The 22,448-nt window shown below is 45.6% G+C and overlaps 1 protein-coding gene across 3 annotated transcripts in view; it reads left to right on the top strand.

Moving 5' to 3' along the window:
- The window catches only part of LOC309553579 (uncharacterized protein), a 241,585-nt gene extending 221,379 nt beyond the window's left edge, over window positions 1-20,206 (top strand). For 2 of the 3 annotated variants that reach the window (XM_082254855.1, XM_082254854.1), the window contains exon 2: window positions 19,021-20,206. In XM_082254855.1, coding sequence (XP_082110981.1) covers window positions 19,064-20,032 — 969 coding nt within the window. In that variant the 5' untranslated portion in view covers window positions 19,021-19,063 and the 3' untranslated portion in view covers window positions 20,033-20,206. Of the gene's footprint in view, window positions 1-5,570; window positions 5,699-19,020 lie in introns of those variants that run through there. The other variant, XM_082254856.1, reaches the window with a different exon arrangement.
- The last annotated feature ends 2,242 nt before the right edge of the window (window positions 20,207-22,448 follow it).

The following is a 22,448-nucleotide window of genomic DNA, read 5'->3' as shown; positions in this document are numbered from 1 at the left end:
CTTCTCAGTGTGTGATCTCTCTGTCTCAGTTCTCCCCAGTGTGCACTCTCTGTCTCAATTCTCCTCAGTGTGAGCTCTCCATTCCTGTTCTCCTCAGTGTGAGCTCTCCATTCCTGTTCTCCCCAGTGTGCGCTCTCTGTTCTCCTCAGTGTGCGCTCTCTGTTCTCCTCAGTGTGGGCTCTCTGTCCCTGTTCTCCTCAGTGTGCACTCTCTGTCCCTGTTCTCTTCAGTGTGCGCTCTCTGTCCCTGTTCTCTATATCTAGGTTCTCCTCAGCGTGTGCTCTCTGTCTTGGTTCTCCTCAGTGTGCTCTCTCTGTCCCTGTTCTCTTCAGTGTGCACTCTCTGTCCCTGTTCTCTTCAGTGTGCGCTCTCTGTCCCTGTTCTCTTCAGTGTGCACTCTCTGTCCCTGTTCTCTTCAGTGTGCGCTCTTTGTCCCTGTTCTCTATATCTAGGTTCTCCTCAGCGTGTGCTCTCTGTCTTGGTTCTCCTCAGTGTGCTCTTTCTGTCTTGGTTCTTCTCAGTGTGCTCTCTCTGTCTTGGTTCTCCTCAGTGTGCTCTCCATCTAGGTTCTCCTCAGCGTGGGCTCTCTGTCTCGTTTCACTCTGTCCCTGTTCTCCTCAGTGTGCGCTCTCTGTCCCTGTTCTCATCAGTGTGCGCTCTCTGTCCCTGTGCTCTATATCTAGGTTCTCCTCAGCGTGTGCTCTCTGTCTTGGTTCTCCTCAGTGTGCTCTCTCTGTCTTGGTTCTCCTCAGTGTGCTCTCTCTGTCTTGGTTCTCCTCAGTGTGCTCTCTCTGTCTTGGTTCTCCTCAGTATGCTCTCTTTATCTAGGTTCTCCTCTGTGTGATTTCTCTGTCTCAGTTCTCCTTAGCGCATGCTCTCTATCTAGGTTCTCCTCAGTGTGCTCTCTCTGTCTCGGTTCTCCTCAGTGTGCGCTCTCTATCTAGGTTATCCTCTGTGTGCCCTCTCTGTCTTGGTTCTCCTCAGTGTGCGCTCTCTATCTAGGTTAGTGATGCAACCTTGCAACCCCAGATGTTTTGGAACTACATTTCCCATGCACTCTGCAGTATAGTTGAGTGTCATGGGAAATGTAGTTCCAAAACATCTGGGGTGCCAAGGTTTGCCATCACTGATCTAGGTTCTCCTCAGTGTGATTTCTTTGTCTCGGTTCTCCTCAGTGTTCTTTCTCTGTCTAAGATCTCCTCAGTGTGCGCTCTCTGTCTTGGTTCTCCTTAGTGTGGGCTCTCTATCTAGGTTTTCATCAGTGTGCGCTCTCTGTCTCAGTTCTCCTCAGTGTGCGCTCTCTGCCTCTGTTCTCCTCAGTGTGCGCTCTCTGTTCTCCTCAGTGTGTGCTCTCTATCTAGGTTAGTGATGCAACCTTGCAACCCCAGATGTTTTGGAACTACATTTCCCATGCACTCTGCAGTATAGTTGAGTGTCATGGGAAATGTAGTTCCAAAACATCTGGGGTGCCAAGGTTTGCCATCACTGATCTAGGTTCTCCTCAGTGTGATTTCTTTGTCTCGGTTCTCCTCAGTGTTCTTTCTCTGTCTAAGATCTCCTCAGTGTGTGCTCTCTGTCTTGGTTCTCCTTAGTGTGGGCTCTCTATCTAGGTTTTCATCAGTGTGCGCTCTCTGTCTCAGTTCTCCTCAGTGTGCGCTCTCTGCCTCTGTTCTCCTCAGTGTGCGCTCTCTGTTCTCCTCAGTGTGCGCTCTCTGCCTCTGTTCTCAGTGTGTGCTCTCGGTTCTCCTCAGTGTGTGCTCTCTGTCTTGGTTCTCCTCAGTGTGCACTCTCTGTCTCTGTTCTCAATTCTCCTCAGTGTGCGCTCTCTCTCTTGGTTCTCTTCAGTGTGCACTCTCTGTCTCTGTCCTCAGTGAGCGTTCTCTGTCTCGGTTCTCCTTAGTGTGCGCTCTCTGTCTCGGTTAGTATGCGCTCTCTATCTAGGTTCTCCTCACTGTGCGCTCTCTATCTCGGTTCTCCTTAGTGTGCGCTCTCAGTCTCGGTTCTCCTCAGTGTGCGCTCTCAGTCTCGGTTCTCCTCAGTGTGCGCTCTCAGTCTCGGTTCTCCTCAGTGTGCGCTCTCTGTCTCGGTTAGTGTGCGCTCTCTGTCTCGGTTAGTATGCGCTCTCTATCTAGGTTCTCCTCACTGTGCGCTCTCTGTCTTGGTTCTCCTTAGTGTGCACTCTCAGTCTCGGTTCTCCTTAGTGTGCGCTCTCTGTCTCGATTAGTGTGCGCTCTCTGTCTCTGTTCTCCTCAGTGTGTGCTCTCAGTCTCGGTTTCCGTAGTGTGCGCTCTCTGTCTTGGTTAGTATGTGCTCTCTATCTAGGTTCTCCTCAGTGTGCGCTCTCTGTTTTGGTTCTCCTCAGTGTGCTCTCTGTCTCGGTTAGTGTGCGCTCTCTGTTTCGATTAGTGTTCGCTCTCTATCTAGGTTCTCCTCAGTGTGCGCTCTCTGTCTCGATTAGTATGCGCTCTCTATCTAGGTTCTCCTCAGTGTGCGCTCTCCGTTTTGGTTCTCCTTAGTGTGCTCTCTGTCTCGGTTCTCCTTAGTGTGCGCTCTCTGTCTCGATTAGTGTGCGCTCTCTATCTAAGTTCTCCTCAGTGTGTGCTCTCTGTCTCGATTTAGTGTGCGCTCTCTATCTAGGTTCTCCTCAGTGTGCGCTCTCTGTTTTGGTTCTCCTTAGTGTGCTCTCTGTCTCGGTTCTCCTTAGTGTGCGCTCTCTGTCGCGATTAGTGTGCGCTCTCTATCTAGGTTATCCTCAGTGTGTGCTCTCTGTCTCGGTTCTCCTCAGTGTGCGCTCTCTGTCTCGGTTAGTATGCGCTCTCTGTCTCGGTTCTCCTCAGTGTGCACTCTCTGTCTCGGTTCTCCTCAGTGTGCTCTCTGTCTCGGTTAGTGTGCGCTCGCTGTTTCGATTAGTGTTCGCTCTCTATCTAGGTTCTCCTCAGTGTGCGCTCTCTGTCTCGATTAGTATGCGCTCTCTATCTAGGTTCTCCTCAGTGTGCGCTCTCCGTTTTGGTTCTCCTTAGTGTGCTCTCTGTCTCGGTTCTCCTTAGTGTGCGCTCTCTGTCTCGATTAGTGTGCGCTCTCTATCTAAGTTCTCCTCAGTGTGTGCTCTCTGTCTCGATTTAGTATGCGCTCTCTATCTAGGTTCTCCTCAGTGTGCGCTCTCCGTTTTGGTTCTCCTTAGTGTGCTCTCTGTCTCGGTTCTCCTTAGTGTGCGCTCTCTGTCTCGATTAGTGTGCGCTCTCTATCTAAGTTCTCCTCAGTGTGTGCTCTCTGTCTCGATTTAGTGTGCGCTCTTTATCTAGGTTCTCCTCAGTGTGCGCTCTCTGTTTTGGTTCTCCTTAGTGTGCTCTCTGTCTCGGTTCTCCTTAGTGTGCGCTCTCTGTCTCGATTAGTGTGCGCTCTCTATCTAGGTTCTCCTCAGTGTGTGCTCTCTGTCTCGGTTCTCCTCAGTGTGCGCTCTCTGTCTCGGTTAGTATGCGCTCTCTGTCTCGGTTCTCCTCAGTGTTCGCTCTCTGTCTCGGTTCTCCTCAGTGTGCGCTCTCTGTCTCGGTTAGTATGCGCTCTCTGTCTCGGTTCTCCTCAGTGTGCACTCTCTGTCTCGGTTCTCCTCAGTGTGCTCTCTGTCTCGGTTAGTGTGCGCTCTCTGTTTCGATTAGTGTTCGCTCTCTATTTAGGTTCTCCTCAGTGTGCGCTCTCTGTCTCGATTAGTATGCGCTCTCTATCTAGGTTCTCCTCAGTGTGCGCTCTCCGTTTTGGTTCTCCTTAGTGTGCTCTCTGTCTCGGTTCTCCTTAGTGTGCGCTCTCTGTCTCGATTAGTGTGCGCTCTCTATCTAAGTTCTCCTCAGTGTGTGCTCTCTGTCTCGATTTAGTGTGCGCTCTCTATCTAGGTTCTCCTCAGTGTGCGCTCTCTGTTTTGGTTCTCCTTAGTGTGCTCTCTGTCTCGGTTCTCCTTAGTGTGCGCTCTCTGTCTCGATTAGTGTGCGCTCTCTATCTAGGTTATCCTCAGTGTGTGCTCTCTGTCTCGGTTCTCCTCAGTGTGCGCTCTCTGTCTCGGTTAGTATGCGCTCTCTGTCTCGGTTCTCCTCAGTGTGCACTCTCTGTCTCGGTTCTCCTCAGTGTGCTCTCTGTCTCGGTTAGTGTGCGCTCTCTGTTTCGATTAGTGTTCGCTCTCTATCTAGGTTCTCCTCAGTGTGCGCTCTCTGTCTCGATTAGTATGCGCTCTCTATCTAGGTTCTCCTCAGTGTGCGCTCTCCGTTTTGGTTCTCCTTAGTGTGCTCTCTGTCTCGGTTCTCCTTAGTGTGCGCTCTCTGTCTCGATTAGTGTGCGCTCTCTATCTAAGTTCTCCTCAGTGTGTGCTCTCTGTCTCGATTTAGTATGCGCTCTCTATCTAGGTTCTCCTCAGTGTGCGCTCTCCGTTTTGGTTCTCCTTAGTGTGCTCTCTGTCTCGGTTCTCCTTAGTGTGCGCTCTCTGTCTCGATTAGTGTGCGCTCTCTATCTAAGTTCTCCTCAGTGTGTGCTCTCTGTCTCGATTTAGTGTGCGCTCTCTATCTAGGTTCTCCTCAGTGTGCGCTCTCTGTTTTGGTTCTCCTTAGTGTGCTCTCTGTCTCGGTTCTCCTTAGTGTGCGCTCTCTGTCTCGATTAGTGTGCGCTCTCTATCTAGGTTCTCCTCAGTGTGTGCTCTCTGTCTCGGTTCTCCTCAGTGTGCGCTCTCTGTCTCGGTTAGTATGCGCTCTCTGTCTCGGTTCTCCTCAGTGTTCGCTCTCTGTCTCGGTTCTCCTCAGTGTGTGCTCTCAGTCTCGGTTTCCGTAGTGTGCGCTCTCTGTCTCGGTTAGTATGCGCTCTCTGTCTCGGTTCTCCTCAGTGTGCACTCTCTGTCTCGGTTCTCCTCAGTGTGCTCTCTGTCTCGGTTAGTGTGCGCTCTCTGTTTCGATTAGTGTTCGCTCTCTATTTAGGTTCTCCTCAGTGTGCGCTCTCTGTCTCGATTAGTATGCGCTCTCTATCTAGGTTCTCCTCAGTGTGCGCTCTCCGTTTTGGTTCTCCTTAGTGTGCTCTCTGTCTCGGTTCTCCTTAGTGTGCGCTCTCTGTCTCGATTAGTGTGCGCTCTCTATCTAAGTTCTCCTCAGTGTGTGCTCTCTGTCTCGATTTAGTGTGCGCTCTCTATCTAGGTTCTCCTCAGTGTGCGCTCTCTGTTTTGGTTCTCCTTAGTGTGCTCTCTGTCTCAGTTCTCCTTAGTGTGCGCTCTCTGTCTCGATTAGTATGCGCTCTCTATCTAGGTTCTCCTCAGTGTGCGCTCTCTGTCTCGGTTCTCCTCAGTGTGCGCTCTCTGTCTCGGTTAGTATGCGCTCTCTGTCTCGGTTCTCCTCAGTGTGCACTCTCTGTCTCGGTTCTCCTCAGTGTGCGCTCTCTGTCTCGGTTAGTATGCGCTCTCTGTCTCGGTTCTCCTCAGTGTGCGCTCTCTGCCTCGGTTCTCTTAGTGCGTCACACACTTCCCTCCTCATTTCCATTTCATAGGGGGAGGGGAGGTGTTCACAGAGAGCTGACAAGGGCTGATAACATTGTTTGAGATTTCAGTTCAGAGCACAGAATGTAACACAAGCAGAGCATTTCTGAAGGGATCTCGAAGAATTTTTCTCTCTTTGCATTGAATGATTTTAGCCTGAAATAAGAAAACCCGTACACCCACCACATCTAAGAACAGGTAAGCTGCAATACGTGAAATTATTTAATATCTTTATATGCAATATAGTGTCACCGCTCTTCCCTCCTTTTACCGTTGTCCATGATGATACTTTGTACCGCTCATCATCTGATCTTTTCTCTAACCATACACATACGTGACTTTTATAATAGACGTATTACCGTAGCGCTCTATTGCATTGTGTATGAAAGCAGTCAGCATTTAGTTTTCTTCGGGCAAATACTATTCATCTTTTTACCCATTTTTTCTTGCAACTCAATCCACTGATCTCCTCCATCCTCTTTGTAGTCCATTTCTGTCTGCAGGGTGAGATTTCTGATGGTGACCCCATTGGAATATGTCTATGATATCAGAGCTGCCTATACTGTCTGCTGGAACTGTATATTGTGGTGTGTCAGTGCAGTGCAGCAAATGTCAACCCATGCCAACCCATGCCAGGAAGTGCCTGAACAGTGATCTTCATGGCAGGATCACCGATAATTATTTTAATGAAAGATGCACATTTGAACCCTTTTGCTGTTACTGGTGTCAGTCTCACTGGGGGTGTAAATTCACTTCCTTGACTTTCACAGTTGTCCTATCACTTCCCTGTGTGTGGTATTTTGTTGCTCCCCCCAAATGCCGTATCCACTTACTGCACAAACAAGGTCCATAAAGACATGGAGGAGCGAGTTTAGAGTGGAGGAACTTGACTGGCCTGCACAGAGTCCTGACCTCAACCCAACAGAACACCTTTAGGATTAATTAGAGCAGAGACTGCAAGCCAGGCCTTCTCGTCCGACATTAGTGCCTGACCTCACAAATGCACTTCTGGAAGAATGGTCAAACATTCCCCTAGACCAGTGATGGCAAACCTTGGCACCCCAGATGTTTTGGAACTACATTTCCCATGATGCTCAACTACACTGTAGAGTTCATGAGCATCATGGGAAATGTAGTTCCAAAACATCTGATATCAGCCCCTGGCAGTCCCTGTACAGCAGGGCTGGAGTAGTAGAAGAAAAAGCAGAACAAGAAGCATGCTGATAGAAGTAGAAAGCAGAGTGAAAATGAGATAAGTTTATCACTGTGCTGCTTCTCAGTTCGCTGTCCAGTCACAGGCTGGGGCCTGTTCCAGGACCCAAAGGAAGTGTAGGAGGACTGAGGACATCTAGTGGCAGAAAAGATCATTGTGTGGGAACTTTCTGGATTGAAAGCCAGCATGGGAGCAGCAGGGACTGGTTTCATTATTTTATCTTTTAATGGGCTCTTCATTTTTATCTTATTTTTGTCTGGGATTCTACTTAAGCATAGGGTTTACATTGTAATGGTTAAGGAACCTCAATCAGGTTCAAAATAGATTTCCTGCTGCTGGATCTGATTAAATAGGTAATTATAGTGCATGCACGGGGATATCATAGACTGACACACATTGTTCAGGTAAATGATACTACTTTTATTTCTAATGGACAGTATATTATATAGTTAGTAGGCGGTGTCATATGTTAGTACGTCACAAGCATAATATTAGCATAATACTGATTATTTGCAGCTTTCTGATTAGTCAGGTCCGTTATAAGGTGGTCCCTTTAGAGTTCATGAATGTTATCTTCTTTTGAAGGCACTGTGCCAAGGCTCCATCTTTCTTTTCACATTCCATCTCGGTGGTGGGGGGTGGGAGGTATCTAGTAACGGCCATTTTGAGTAAGGACGACAGAGGAAAAATATATATACATGTAGAGAAGAATACACATAGAAAAATAGACATTTTGCTTAATTCACAAGTGTTCATCACATTCCTTCACAAGCCCCCCTAAAATGGCTATTTTTTTCTTCTGTCCCTCATACTAAAGTGCCTACTCACCTGGCCCAAACTCCTCCGGAACTTTTTTAGGGCTGTACATAGAGAAGGGCAGTAACTAGTTCACTACCCCCCTCAATACAGCCTGGAGAGGGCAGTCAGGTGCTATCTATCCCTATAACCCTATAGAACTGTGAAATTATGAACAGGGAGTGACTGTAGAGGGGTGAAGGGTTTGTCCTCTTCCATCATAAGGCGGTCTTCTTCTTCTTGGTGGAGAAATGTATTGTCTACAGCTTTGCTCATTAGCTTCTTTATAAATGTTAGAATACAGCATACAATCAGGGCTAAAAGAACTAGGATTATCAGTACTGTTACTCCTATCTGGGCGAGCGCCTTCTGCCACCCACTCATCCAGCTAAAATATTGATCCCAAGCTTGGAATTCATCTGGGACCCCCCTTGGGACCCCTATGGCATCTACACATTAGGATCAAAGCTTCCAGAGGGAGCTGCTCGCTTCCTCCTGTGGTTGGGTGCTGAGTCAGTGTATTTATCAGGGATAATATACTACAAAGATAAAAAAAAATAAATAAATAAATAAATGTAACCACTTATGTGCTGGATGAATTGTACCAAAATGTAGCGACACCATTTGTCTTAGCGATGGCCGCCTGTTGAGTACCTGTTTTGGTGATAATCACCTGTTGAGCTTTTATCAAACTTGTAAGAAAAAAAAAAAGGATATACAGCACAATCATTGTGCTGCCAGCAGGATCTTGTCTTCAGGAGATTGGGCTTTCTTGCAGTGAAAGGCGTGTATCCAGGTGCTTTGTATCGGGGATTAAGTGAATTTTTCTTGTGAATTTCTTCACTAACACCCAATCTCCCGGCTGAAGACTGTGGGTTCCCAAGTCTGTTTCTGGATCTGGAATGGAGGAAAATACTCGAGAATGGATATTAGTTAAGGCTTTAGACAAATATGTAACATAACAAGTTAACATATCAGATTGTAACTGCGACTGCTGTGGGGAGTAACAGCCAAGTCTGGGGGCTGAACCAAACAAAATGGGTGTGTCTGACACTGAACAGGGCAATAGGCAAACTGTCTGGTCAACTCATGTTAGTCTCTTGAGCCATTTTTAACATCCTATTCTTTAGAGTCCCATTCATCCTTTCTACCTTCCCACTACTTTGAGGGTGGTATGGGGTGCGTAAAGCCAACTGAACTCCCAGTGCTGCCCAAATCTCTTTTGTTAGGGTTGCTGTGAAAGCTGGGCCCTGATTGCTCTCTATCACCTCTGGGACCCCAAATCTACATACTATCTCACTAAGTAGTTTTTTCGTTTGTGACTGCGTAAGGGTTTTTCCAAATGTTTCTGCGGTGTCTTTTCTGTCCTCCTTGTCTTTTGTATTCTTCTCCTTTGTCGATCCATTCCAGCTTTTCATCTGTGTGAGACGCCCTTGCATAGAGGCTAGGTATAATCTGTCAGATGGCACATGCACTGCCAAAGGCATCTGCACTGAGGATTCACTCTGCTCTTTAGCCGCTTCGGCCGTTTTTCGTTGGTTTGGCCACTTGGATCCGCCAAGTGGTTTCCCCTGGCTTCTTGAGAATTCAGCTTGCCATGTGTTTTAACCTTCAAGACAGCCACTTGTTCCAGTAGGAGTAGTGCATCCATTAAATCCTTGATGGCAGGACCATGTTTCACCGATGTTCCGGCCCTTCTAGCTCTCCGGATGATACCAAAATCATCTGCTTGTAGGCTTTCAAATTCAGAAGTCACAGCATAACCTGTGTGGTACTTGCCTCCTTCATCTGCATATCTAGAGCCATCCACAAAAAGTGTGTAGTCAGGGTTTTCCAGAGGAATTTCACTCACTGTAGGGAGATATGGTCAGGGTTTTCCAAGCGCAGCATTTCAAAGCAGTCATGTGGAGTGTCATAGGGTTCTCCTTCTTCACCTTCTCCTTCTCCCCCCTCGAAAAACGGCAGAAGGGTGGCCGGGTTGAGAGTGAGACACCTTCGGAGGGTCATGTTGTCAGGAAGTAGGGGGTGTGCTAACACAAGGTCTGAAGTTTTGTCTAAGAGTGCTGGGGCAGCAAAGACAGCCCTTAGACAGGAAGGACCACCTCTAGACACGGGGTCTAGGCGGCAAGTGTAGTAACCAATGGGTCTAGTCCATCCTCCATGTTCCTGAGCCAGGACCCCTGTGGCGTGGCCATTCTTCTCCGACACAAACAGTTTGAAGAGTTTCTCATAATCTGGAAGGCCCAAAGCAGGAGCTGTGGATATTGCGTGCTTCAGCAGAATAAAATTGTCCAGGGCCTCGTTTGACAGGGTAAATGGCACGGACTTGAGAGCATCATAGAGTGGTTGCATGGGGAGGGATGCATCAGGGATCCATGCCCTGCAGTAAAATATGAGTCCATGAAAGGCATGCAGTTGTTTAGCTGCTTTTGGTTGAAGAATATTCTGGATTGCGGCTACTCGGTCTGATGCGATATGTCTTGTGCCTTTAGAAATGCAGTGTCCTAAAAAGGTGACAGTCTTGGAACACCACTGTATTTTCTCTTTGGAGGCCTTACAGCCTTGTTCTGCAAGGTAGCATAGTAGACTTTCTGAATTTTCTTCAGCAGCGGGGTAGTCATCTGCACAGAGGAGAAGAGTCATTGTAGGGTGTTCCTGTTGCCAGGTATCAAGGACAGAGGTTATGGCTTTGGCAAATTGGCTTGGAAATCTTGGACCATTCTGTATTTCTCTGGTTCACCTTTTGGGATCCGTTTCTTCACTGGGAACAAAGGTGTGTTGCATTCAGAAGTACAGGGTATCAAAGCGCCATTAAACACAAGGGTCTCAACCTGTTTTGAGATAGCTTCGGATTGAGCTAGCTTCAACGGGTCCAGTCTCTCTGGAGGCGTGGTTTTCCAGGTAGGAGTGCCCCAGGTTTTAGTTGCACCATGACTGGCGGTACTTTAAAGTGATCGATGTCTTCCAGTTCAGTGGACCATAGGCATGCAGGGATCCTGCCAAGTACTTCAGTGGTACTGAACTTGGAGTTGTCGCTTCACGGAGTGTCTTCATGAGAGGCAGAGAACACAAGGCAGATGAGTCTTCTAAGGATAGGGGAGTATGTAGCTTCGCTCCTCCTTCGGGCGTAAAAAATAATTGAGGCCTGTAGTCCGGACAGCGAATCAGCTGCTAGCAGATGCAAGGGGCATGTAGAAGACACCACAAATCTGGCAAGCAAATCAGGAAATGTCCCCACTTGGATTGGCTCAGTAAGAGAACTAGGTAAATTTCTTGTAGCTGTACTATCATGTGGTATAGGGGCATTTGCTGTGTTTCTGGGTCAGGCAGACTTGTCATTAAGGTCGCTGTTTGTGATGGGGTTAAATCATTGGGTGCGCTTGTCACCTGCGGTTGGTCGTCCCAGTCGGATGTGTCTTCATCACTAGTATATTGGACCTGTAATCCAGGGAGGATGGGAGTGTTAGAACAGGAAGAATTGGATATAGACCTTTGTTAGGCCTTCCGGGTATACCAAGATGGCCGTCTGCAGGAACTGTACTGGGCGGGGCAGGAAGTGAAGACTTGACTGCACCAAGATGGCCGTCCGCAGGAACTGTCCCTGTGGGTTGCGTTTGAGTAGGAGTGGTGTGAAGATAATGGGCGGTAGGCGGAGAGTAAGGACCCTCCCCTTTACTTCTCCAGACGCCATTATAGGGTGGGGGCTTATTGTCTTTACGATCTACTTTATGATATACATACATCATAGAGTTTCCAACCTTGATTGTCTCTTCAAGCCATCCTTCAGAATGCAGAGCTTTTGCGGTTTTATACCAGGCTGTTGCCACGGTCAACAAGCCCTTATCACACAAAATTCCTTTGTAATCCCTGATTAGTACACGCCAGAATTCTGGTTGAAGCCTTTCCACGGGATCTTCTAATTTGCAGACTTTTGCAATCTTGGATAAATGTTTAACAGCCTCACTCTCTTCTCTACGCTTCACAATATCATATGCAAACATTCCCTTCTCCGGCTTGCTAATATGCTGACCCATATTCCTCTCCCCCCTCTCTCTGGGCCACCCAGCTCAAATGCAAGGTCTCTTACACTTTTCTGTTCTCCTGCCGCTGTCTCAGCTGACGGCCGGAGGGGTCAGCACTGGTAACCAATCGCTTAACTTGATTTAAAACTTTTGGCTGTGTGCCAATTTTCAAAACTCAGACCAGGGATGACCAGAGCTGATCAGAGGTTCCCCTCCTGGAATAGAGGATGCCCCCTAAATATCTCTCAAATATTAGAAGCAGATATAGAGTTAATCTAATTTGAAACTTTTGGCTCAGTGCCAATAGGGTTCAATGGTCACACTAAATTCTATAACTATTTCAGGAACAAAAAATATTCACAGTTGAAACCCCCCCCCCCCCCTTGGTAAGTAGCCAATTTTCAAAATTTTTGTCCCAGAGCTTCCTTTTACATAGGGACCTATTTGCAAAATGTAAGTTCTCATTATCTCTAATTCTATAAAAAAAATAGCCTCAAAATATCCAGCCAACTACGGCAAACTGTGCTTCCTGATAAAAACTTTTTTTTTTTTTTAAATCATGATTAGCACTCTTGCCAACGGTGTGTACACTTTATACACAAATGTTTAAATGGCAAAACTCCAAAAATTCCATAAAAAAAGTAATAATTGCATATATGTAGTAATGCTGAGGCTTATTGTCCACCAAACTCCGCGCAAGGAGTGACCCCCTCCCTCTTTCTCACGAGGGAAACAAAAGTATGCCAGCTGCGCGCGTGGGGGTGTACCAACAGTGCTAGTCTCAGAGAGAAGAGGAGAAAAAAAAAAAACTTTCAGGGACACACAGAAGAGAAGGAGGGGGGTTGAACTGAAAAAAAAAAAAAGACAAACTCAAAACGTAACCCCTTCCTCTCTCTGTCTCTCTCTCTCTGTGTTGCCCGTAGCAACCTCAAACCTGACTGGATTTATCTGTGTAACAATAACAATGTACGTTTCATTTCACAACACACACAGAACAAAACATAACTCCTATCGTCTCTCTCTTGTCATGTGACCTCAACAGCTGACAACCCTCAGGAGATCCTTCGAATCAGTCAACCTCCTACCCCGTCCCGTAGGACGTATGTTGTAAGGTCCATCTTTTCAAGGGCAGACAGATCACTTGAATCCAAGGCACGCTTACAACTAGTGTATCAGCCTATTGAGATACACTTCAAGCAAAACGACAGACACTGAAGACATTACTCCTGCCTCCCCTAGTGTCGGGCATCCACCTGCAGCTGGGATTTCCCCTCAGAGGATCCAAACCTCTGAGTATCCCGTCTCAAAGGACGTACGTTGCAAATATCCGTCTTATTCAAGGGCAAAACAGCTCACTTGAATCCAAGGGCAAAACAGCTCACTTGGTGACACACAAATGCAACCTTCCAGCCTGCAGAGACACACTCACTCAGGATGGCAGACACTGAACAAACAATATACAGCCAGCAGAAATCTTACGGTGGGTTAATAAAAACAGCCCCAGGTGAGGATTACCCACCTTTTGAAATGTCTTTTCGAAAAGCACCTGAGATCTGCGATTAAGATAAGACAGAAACAAGTCGTACAGTGGTAAGGTAAAAGTACCTACCGTACTCTCAGGGGTGCGCAAGTCCCTCTTGGTCTGTCTCATCCAGTCGCCAAACCTCCTACGCGGCTTTTCGGCAGACGAACACCTGAAGCCCCACGTTGGGCGCCATTTGTAATGGTTAAGGAACCTCAATCAGGCTCAAAATAGATTTCTTGCTGCTGGATCTGATTAAATAGGTAATTATAGTGCATGCACGGGGATATCATAGACTGACACACATTGTTCAGGTAAATGATAATACTTTTATTTCTAATGGACAGTATATTATATAGTTAGTAGGCGGTGTCATATGTTAGTACGTCACAAGCATAATATTAGCATAATACTGATTATTTGCAGCTTTCTGATTAGTCAGGTCCGTTATAAGGTGGTCCCTTTAGAGTTCATGAATGTTATCTTCTTTTGAAGGCACTGTGCCAAGGCTCCATCTTTCTTTTCACATTCCATCTCGGTGGTGGGGGGTGGGAGGTATCTAGTAACGGCCATTTTGAGTAAGGACGACAGAGGAAAAATATATATACATGTAGAGAAGAATACACATAGAAAAATAGACATTTTGCTTAATTCACAAGTGTTCATCACATTCCTTCACAACATCTACTTTAAGATGTATGGTTCTTGTAAGGCAGAGTTGATCAGGAGTGAGTACAGGTTAGTGGTGGTGAGCAGTGTGAAGATGTGCAATGTGTGATACAGATTGGAAACTGGAAGTGTGGAGTGACTGTGATAGTGGAGGCTGTGCATTGATAGGGGTCAGCTGGAAGCAGGACTTGTGTCCGGTGGGGGGTAGAAGATCATGGTGACAGAGGGGAGTGTAGAGCACTGGGGCCTGTAGAGCAGTAATGGTGGGGAGTGTGGAGCTGTGCAGTGTGTAATTCAGGTACTGTGGGGGAGCTGAGGGGAGTGTTGAAGGACAGTGATGGCAGTAAGAATAGAGACTAGAGCCGTAGGGACTGTGGGGCAGCTGTGATGGTGGGGAGTGTGGATCAACAGGAACTGGAAAGGTGCAGTTACAATCTGGAATGTGGAGCTATGCCTATGTGTGGTGTGAACTAGAAGCAGAGAGCGTGTAGAAGTGGGGATTATGTGGAGTGCTGAAGAGAGTGAAGCAGCAGGAACTGTGATGGTGACAGTGACAGTAGAGAGTGCAAAGAGGTGATAACAACGGTGTTTGAAGCTTTGAGTGGTGAAGAGTGTGGGTTGGCAGTGATGGTGAGGAATGTGGATTGACAGGAAAAGTTAGTAGACTGGAAAACAATGCATGTATGGCCAGTTGGCTTGTGTAATGTTCTGGTACCTCTGGTACCCCTTATTTCACTTCCCATTCATGTATGCGTCCCACCATTCTCTTCTGGTAGGTGCGCATACACCTTTAAGACCGATGCTGTCATCACTGCAGAGCGGCTATTTCAACCTCCGGCGTTCTCACTCACATGTTCGTTCAACCTGCCTTGAAGCTCATATGCTCACAAGCGTACCTCGCTGTCGGAACCTCGCTACTGATCCCTGTATCCCGCTACCGGATCACTCGCTCATACCGAACCTCTCTACTACTGCTTGCTATTAGTGATAAGTACCCCGCAGGGGAATCCTCCATAAACCTTCCTACTAAGCTTACACTATCTAGCTCTGCATATTAAGGACTGTTACTATCATCTGCACTATTATTTAGATTGCTAGCTCTTGAGCCTACTAACATCTATCCTTGCACTGGGTTAGTCTCTCCTGTATGTCATCTGCTATCCTACCACCTACTACCATACATGATTGCTAACCTATCTGCATCCTACCTGTTACCATCTATACTCTCATGAACATTTCTCTCAAGTGCTGTTCACCTATTGTCACTGTTCATACCTGTCTCTTTAGCTCATCACCACTATACTGCTATATACATCTATCACTCCAGGAACATCTTATTGAGTGTGTATATTTGTATGCTGAATCAGACAGACCACAGTGATGAGTCTTGGGAGTTGGAATTGGTATTTCAACGTATCTCTACATGACTGCTGAGTGGAGTTTTTCTGCAGCTGCAAATCCATCTTGTTTCAGAAAACGCAGGAGCGTTACAGCTTGCTCCCTTCACCTTTCCCCTGGCCCATCAACTGCTGGCTCCCTATGCAGGTTCTGCCTCCACCTGTCTTTTGCCAATGAAATGATGTTTCAATGAGTGAAAGGGTAGTTGAGGTGCCAGAGGGTTATAAGGAGCAGTGTGCCACGTGCTGCAGGATTGTGTGGAGCGGGTTGTAGGGTGCCAGGAGGGCTGTGCAAAATAGCATGCTAGAGCTCATAGAGGGAAATTGGCATCAAAGAGGTAAGTGGTGGGCATGAACCAGGAACACAAAAGAAGATGACCAATTCAGGAACAATTCTCAAATAGGCATGCTAGAGCTCATTGAGGGAAATTGGCATAGACAAGGTAAGCGGCGGGCATGAACCAGGAACACAAAAGAAGATGACCAATTCAGGAACCATTCTCAAACCCACATTAAAAAAATCTCTCCTCTCTGTATATTTATCTTTTAATTTGGCATTACCACATATCCTCCATGCAGTACCCAGTTTTCCATGTGTTTTTTAAAAAAAATTTTATAACTTGCCAATTAATCCCGACAAATTACATTTAGTTACAGCATGCAAAAAATCCGACAGGCTGGTTGTACTGAAGTCGATCAATAGATTGGCATCAGTACAACCAGCCTGCCTATAGATGGATCAAATCTCAACTGGCCCCTGCTGAACCAGCCAATATTTGATCCATCAATGGCTGGCTTTAAACAAGAATGATGAAAAAGGTTAATTTTGTGATGGGTTGCTAAGCAGACCAGAAGGTCCCCAATCTTTCGGCAGGCTATACACTGACAACTTAAACTGAAACTAGCAGATTCTCCCATCTACACTATACAGGACAGATAGAGGAATCATCCACTCTGCCTATTGTATTTTTACAGCATGCCCCTCTGGCTGTCAAAATACCTATACAGTCTTTGCATTGGATGCAGCCACTTTTTGGCCAACAATTTTCTGTGTGGCTCCTTCAGTTTTTCAATGATTGGCAGGAGGTAGGCAAAAGGACCACCCACTGAAATTATTTTAGTTAGCTTATCAGGAACCAGATGAGAATTGTATAGTGCATGACCAGCTTTAGTCATTACTGTAGGTTAACAGTTGTCCCTCGCCAGTCACAACAGGGGTTACACAGGAAACAAGTTATTTTAGATATTAAAATAGAGCTAAAGGGAAAACTTTTTTTTTTTTTTTCATTTTGGGTAGAGTGATGGAGGGTTATAACCCCTGTTTTACCATCTGTGTCCCTTTCTCTGTCACTTCCTGTCCCAAAGCAAAAAACAGGAAGTATGTAGAAATCCCCCAATTTGAGGGAATCCCTGGTTGTCTCCAAGGGCACCAGAAATAGTGTCTCTATTGCCTCATTTCCACTGAGTGGATCGGTTCGGGTCAGTTCGGTGCGGTACGCTATTTTGAGTGTTTCCATTATGAAAGTGACCCATACAACCGAACCAAACCGCACCATTCCTGGTCCTCCTTCAGATGTAGGGCCATAGGAAATGGTACGGTACGGTTAGGGCGGAGCTACTGGAGTCACACGATACATTCCACTGATTGGCGGACAGGAAAACCTCAATGCTCACGTCAAAAGGCATTTGATGTAAACCCCACATGGCCCCTGGCGGTCCAACTTGCAGTGGAAACACTCACCTGAATAGGCCGGACCATTCTAACCCTTCCAAACTGTACCGACCTGAACCGTTCTGCTCAGTGGAAACGAGGCATATTGGAAGATTTACCTTCTATTCCTGTTCTAGGGACAACCCAAAATTTAGAATTTTCCTACACATTTACTTTTAGTGATAACGGTAAACAGGAAAAATAAAGAGCATGAATCTCCCTAATGGGGCACAGAGGGCAATAAAGATCTGACAGGTCTTCTAATCTCTCTATACCCTATCCAAAGGTACAAACTTTAGTTGCCTTTAGTTATAATTTAGGTTTGTGATAAGACCTTTTTACCCAAGCATAATATTACTGAAAAGGAAAATATTCACACAGGAGATGAAGCATTTTTGTACTCTAAATGTGAAGTTTTTTTCATTATGGAGTTCATTGATAATTTTCCACCCACTAGCTAACACCTCCCATTGCCCTTGACCCAGTCCATGCCATAATTTACAGCAGTCTCTGTAACCGTTCGACAAGATCTCTAAAATAATTGGTGTAAGGAGAATGCCTAAATTCTCTTAGACAGCTAAACGTCTAAGCACAGTTCTCAGTTCTTAACCACTTAAGCCCCGGAAGATTTTACCCCCTTCCTGACCAGGGGGTATCTTGCGATTTGGCACTGCGTGACTTTAACGGACAATTGCGCGGTCGTGCGACGCTGTACCCAAATGAATTTGACGTCCTTTTTTCCCCACAAACAGAGCTTTCTTTTGGTGGTATTTGATCGCCTGTGCGATTTTTTTTTTTTTATCATGCGCTATAAACAAAAAAGAGCGACAATTTTTCACAAATAACAATATTTTTCACATTTTTTTTATATGAAATTCCCCAAAAAAATGTAAAAATCTAAATTTTTTAACATTTTAGGCCAATTTGTTTTCTGCTACATATGTTTGGTAAGAAAAATCACAATAAGCGTATTTTGATTGGTTTGAGCAAAAGTTATTGCATTTACTAACTAAGGGAAAGATTTTTGTCATTTTTATTGTTTTTTTTTTTTTTTAACGAGTAATGGCGGCGATCTGCGATTTTTTTTTTGCGGGACTGCGACATTGCGGCGGACAGATCGGACCCTTGCCTGACATTTTTGACACTTGTGGGGGTACCAGTGACATTACTACAGTAATCGGTGCTATACATATGCACTGTTACTGTAAAAATGACACTGGCAGGGAAGGGGTTAACTTTATTGGAGAAGGAGGAGTTAAGTGTGTCCCTAGGGGCGTGATTCTTACTGTGCAGGAATGTGGCTTTTTGTGTAACAGCAGAGATCTACGATCCTACATAGCAGGACCGTATGATCTCTGCTGCTACACAGGGGAGAATGACAGGCGGCTTTGTTTACATTAGCCGCCTGCCTTTCTCCCTCTGTAACGGATGATCGTGAGTGACCCGATGTCCGCCGGTCACACGCGCGGGGATCAGGGGGGGCGAGCGGGGGCGGGAGCGCGCCTCCAGCGGTGCGCGCTCGCCCCCTAATGGCTTGCAGGCGAGTGACGTACCCATACCTCACTTTGCCTGCACTGGGCTGACCGCCGCAGTATATGTACTTGTGGCGGTCGGCAATCGGTTAAGAGGTTGAATTGTCTGAACTGCTAGACCGACGATCGGTGTCGGAGTCACAAGCCAAGGCCGATGCAATTTGATAATTGGGGTCACAAGCCAGGATGGGTGCAGGAGAAGAGTTTCATAGTCGAGGGTCACAAGCCAAGGTTAATTCCAATTAGCAATAGAGATAGCTCGAGGCAGTGGGCGAGATAATGTGTGAATAATCTGGCAAAAAAAGACGTTTAGAGACATGGCGTAAATCGGAAAGTTCATGGGAGTAGCAAAGAGTTCAAGGTTCAACAGAAATCAAGGCAGGGTTGTCCAATAGTTTATGCAGGGTGCTGTCCAGCATCCCAGGTAGATCAGTGACAAGTCATTGCCAGACACAACAGAGGTCCCAGGTTCAAGTCCAGGCCCTGACAATTGGTTTTGTAGTGTGCCAATAAGCAGATAAGAAGGTCCCCCTATCTTTAATAAATTATGTAGATAAATAGCTGTTCATTTCCATGGCAAATCTTAGGTGCACATGCGGTATATTTTAACCGTGAAAAAAGAAAGATTCCACGTAACATTTATTTTTTTATCCATACAGAGACTGTCGGAAGATTTTCGGAAGATCAGATCTTCATCAACTTATGATGAGTCAAGTAGAAGACCAGAGCTCTGATTGCCAGAGAAATATTACTTGCAGTTCAAGCCTCAGTGATCTTCAGATGGCTCACACCGGAGAAAATCCATTCTTTAAAAATTTGGAAGGCGACAAATGCTTTTCACAAAAACATAATGTTTTTCAACACCAAACTATTCACACGCCACAAAAGACCTTTTCTTGTACTGAATGCGAACAAGTGTTTTCACGGAAGGCATCCCTAATCAGACACCAGAGGGTTCACACGGGAGAGAAGCCATTTAGATGTTCGTTTTGTGACAAATGCTTCTCCCACAGGTCACATCTTACTGAACACCGAAATATTCACACAGGAGAGAAGCCATTTTCTTGCCCTGAATGTGAACAAGTTTTTTCATGGAGGACCTCACTGATCGTTCACCAGAGGATTCACACGGGTGAAAAGCCATTTAGGTGTTCAGAATGCGCCAAGTGCTTCCCATATAAGGCAAGCCTTGTTTCACACCAAAAGCTTCACACAAAAGAGAAGCTATTTTCTTGTTCTGAATGTGAACAGGTTTTCTTGTTGAAGTCATCGCTAACCTGTCACCAGAGGACTCATACTGGAGAGAAACCATTTAGATGTTCAGAATGTGGCAAGTGCTTCTCACAGAGAAATGCTCTTATCCAACACCACAGGATTCACACGCAAGAGAAGCCATTTTCCTGCTCTGACTGTGAACAAGTTTTTTCATATAGGGAATCTCTAAATGCTCACCAGAGGACTCACACGGGAGAGAAGCCATTTAAATGTGCAGAATGTGATAGGTGCTTTTCTTATAAGTCCAGTCTTACTGCACACATGAAGACTCACACAGGAGAGAAACCATATAGATGTTTAGAATGTGACAAGTGCTTCTCTCATAAGCATAATCTTACTCAACATCAAAAGACCCACCCACAAGAAAAGCAATTTTCTCCTTCTAAAAGTGAATAAGTTGTTTTCAAAGATAACATTACTAATTAGGAGCAAGTCGAGAAAAGGTGTTGGATCCAAAGACCCTTTCTTCGGGGCTTAAACATAATCCGGAGAAATCAATAATGATTTAACGGCACTTCTTCTTACGTTCATTGACAAACACAGCTCTTCATATTCTCGACCATAGGGTTATATTGCTACCTACAGGAGTAGGACACTAGGCAGAAAAATAAAGTTGACAACGCCTATGGGCAGTTTTAGCTGGTATTAATCCCCCTCTCTGCTATAGGCATCCAGTTTATTTCTGCCTAGTTTTAGGACTTTTGGTTCTATATCCTTTTTTTTTTTCTTTTTACATTTTCTTAGTGTGCAAGGCGGCTACCTGGTCATCGGTGCACACCTTCACTAAGTTTTATGAAGTGGATGTCTTGGCGTCTGTGGATGCTTCTTTTGGCCACAAAGTTTTGCAGGCGGCTGTTTGAGAGGTCTGTTTTCTCTTGGGGGTGTTTTTCTGGTTGGGCTCCTGTGTTCTTGTTGAGCTTCTGTTGGCCTGGTTTTGCCTTTTTGTTTTGGCCTTGGTTTTTCCCACCCCTCACTCTTTATGTGCTTGCTACGTTCCTATGGTCAAGAATATGAAGAGCTGTTTCCATAATTATACGTAAGAGAAAACTAAAAAAAAAAAAAAGAGAGAGAAAACTGGATTTTTTTTGTTTTTTTGTTACTCACCATAAAATCCATTTCTCTGAGTTCATTGACAGACGCAGCACCCACCCCTCTATGGAGTTTGATAATTCTGACACTGCGAGTTACAAAACTGGATGCCTATAGCAGATAGGGTTTTTATACCAGCTAGGACTGCCTATAGGCATTGCCAAGTTTATTTTTCTGCCTAGTTTCCTACTCGTGTAGGGGGCGATATAACCCTACTGGTTGAGAATATGAAGAGTTGCGTCTGTCAATAAACTCAGAGAAAGGTATTTTATGGTGAGTAACAAAAAAATCCAGTTTTTCTAGCAGTAGTCCCCTTTAGAACTGCCTACACCTAATACAGGCAACCAGTTTCAGTAACATTGTCTTGAGAAAAAAATTCAGGTGGTTCTAACTACCACCACTTTAATAACCTGTTGCTATGGCAGTAACAGATTGGAAACAGACCGCCTGTCATCTGATCTGATCTGATCCATCAGATGGATGGGGAATGGATCCTCATCCGTCTGCTTTTAGCAGACCGGATCAGATCAGATGATGGTAGGTGTCAGGTCCGTGTCCGTTCTGCTGATGCAGAGCAGACACAGACACAGCCTGCTGTCCTCTATAGGCTGTCAGATGGGAACAGCCACCTGTCTGTTTCCATCTGTCATCCGATCCACTAGACGGATGGGGAATGGATTACAATCTTTCGTTTTTTAGTGAACAGAATTAGATCAGATGTCGGCGGGTGTCAGTGGATACCAGAAACGAAAAAATTAACAGGCGGACCAGATTGGTGAACAAAGGGTCTGGGGATACTTATGATGTCATTACCTAAATATGGCAATGCCCATATTTGGGAAATTATTTCGTTTAAAGGATGGGTGGAGCCTAATGGAGAACTGAAAAGACTAGTTCCCAATCAGGTCCACCTCACTTTTAATTGACAGTGCATGGCTTTGGCAGTCACTACTGGATTGAATAGCGGCTATGGATCCATCTGCTGCCACCTGCTGTCAATAAAAAGCCAGGGGGATCTGATGGGGAACTAGTCTCTCAGCATCCAAGCAGGCTTCACCTACCTATAATACAAAACTCCTGATCCATGTGCCTATCAGTGTGATGGGTGCAATGGGTAGGGAGGGAGGGCGTGCACTGAGGAAGGAGTATCTAATATAGACACTTTGACCTAAGTTCCTGGCTCCCACAGATCCATGTACCTGTCTCTAATGCTGGCCATACACTAGCTGTAAAATCATTCAAAAATCTGTCATTTGGACCGTTCGTTCAGTTTGTCCAGTTAATGGGCAAAAATAGAAAATCAGTTTTAACTTTTCAGAGCTGAAGAATCGAAGGAACAGTATAAAAAATTCTGCTGACATTGAAAGGTTAATGTGTTTCTCACCCGAACTGTTTGCACTAGGCCTATGTGACAAAACAAACAAAAAATAGATTCGTTTATGTCCATTGAACGATTTATTTATCAAAATGTGGTCATTACATGAGGGAAAAATCGTTTGCTGTCATGGTCAAGTGTTCGTTATTCGAAAATGAGATTGAATGATTTTTCGGCTAATGTATGGCCAGCATAACAGCTACGTAAATTGAGTGCAAGCACTGATTATTTTATTATGGCGCCTCCATGAAATTGTAAAGGATGTCTTCCCCAACCCCAAAGGGTAATTATAAAATTAAAAAAATGGCACAAATGACTAAGATTTGATTACTAGCTATATGGGGTATA

Source organism: Pelophylax lessonae, assembly GCF_965119305.1.
Source record: "Pelophylax lessonae genome assembly, chromosome: 4".
Lineage (NCBI taxonomy): Eukaryota > Metazoa > Chordata > Amphibia > Anura > Ranidae > Pelophylax > Pelophylax lessonae.
The sequence above is the reverse complement of the archived record's forward strand: the minus strand, read 5'-3'. Positions and strand labels throughout refer to the sequence as shown.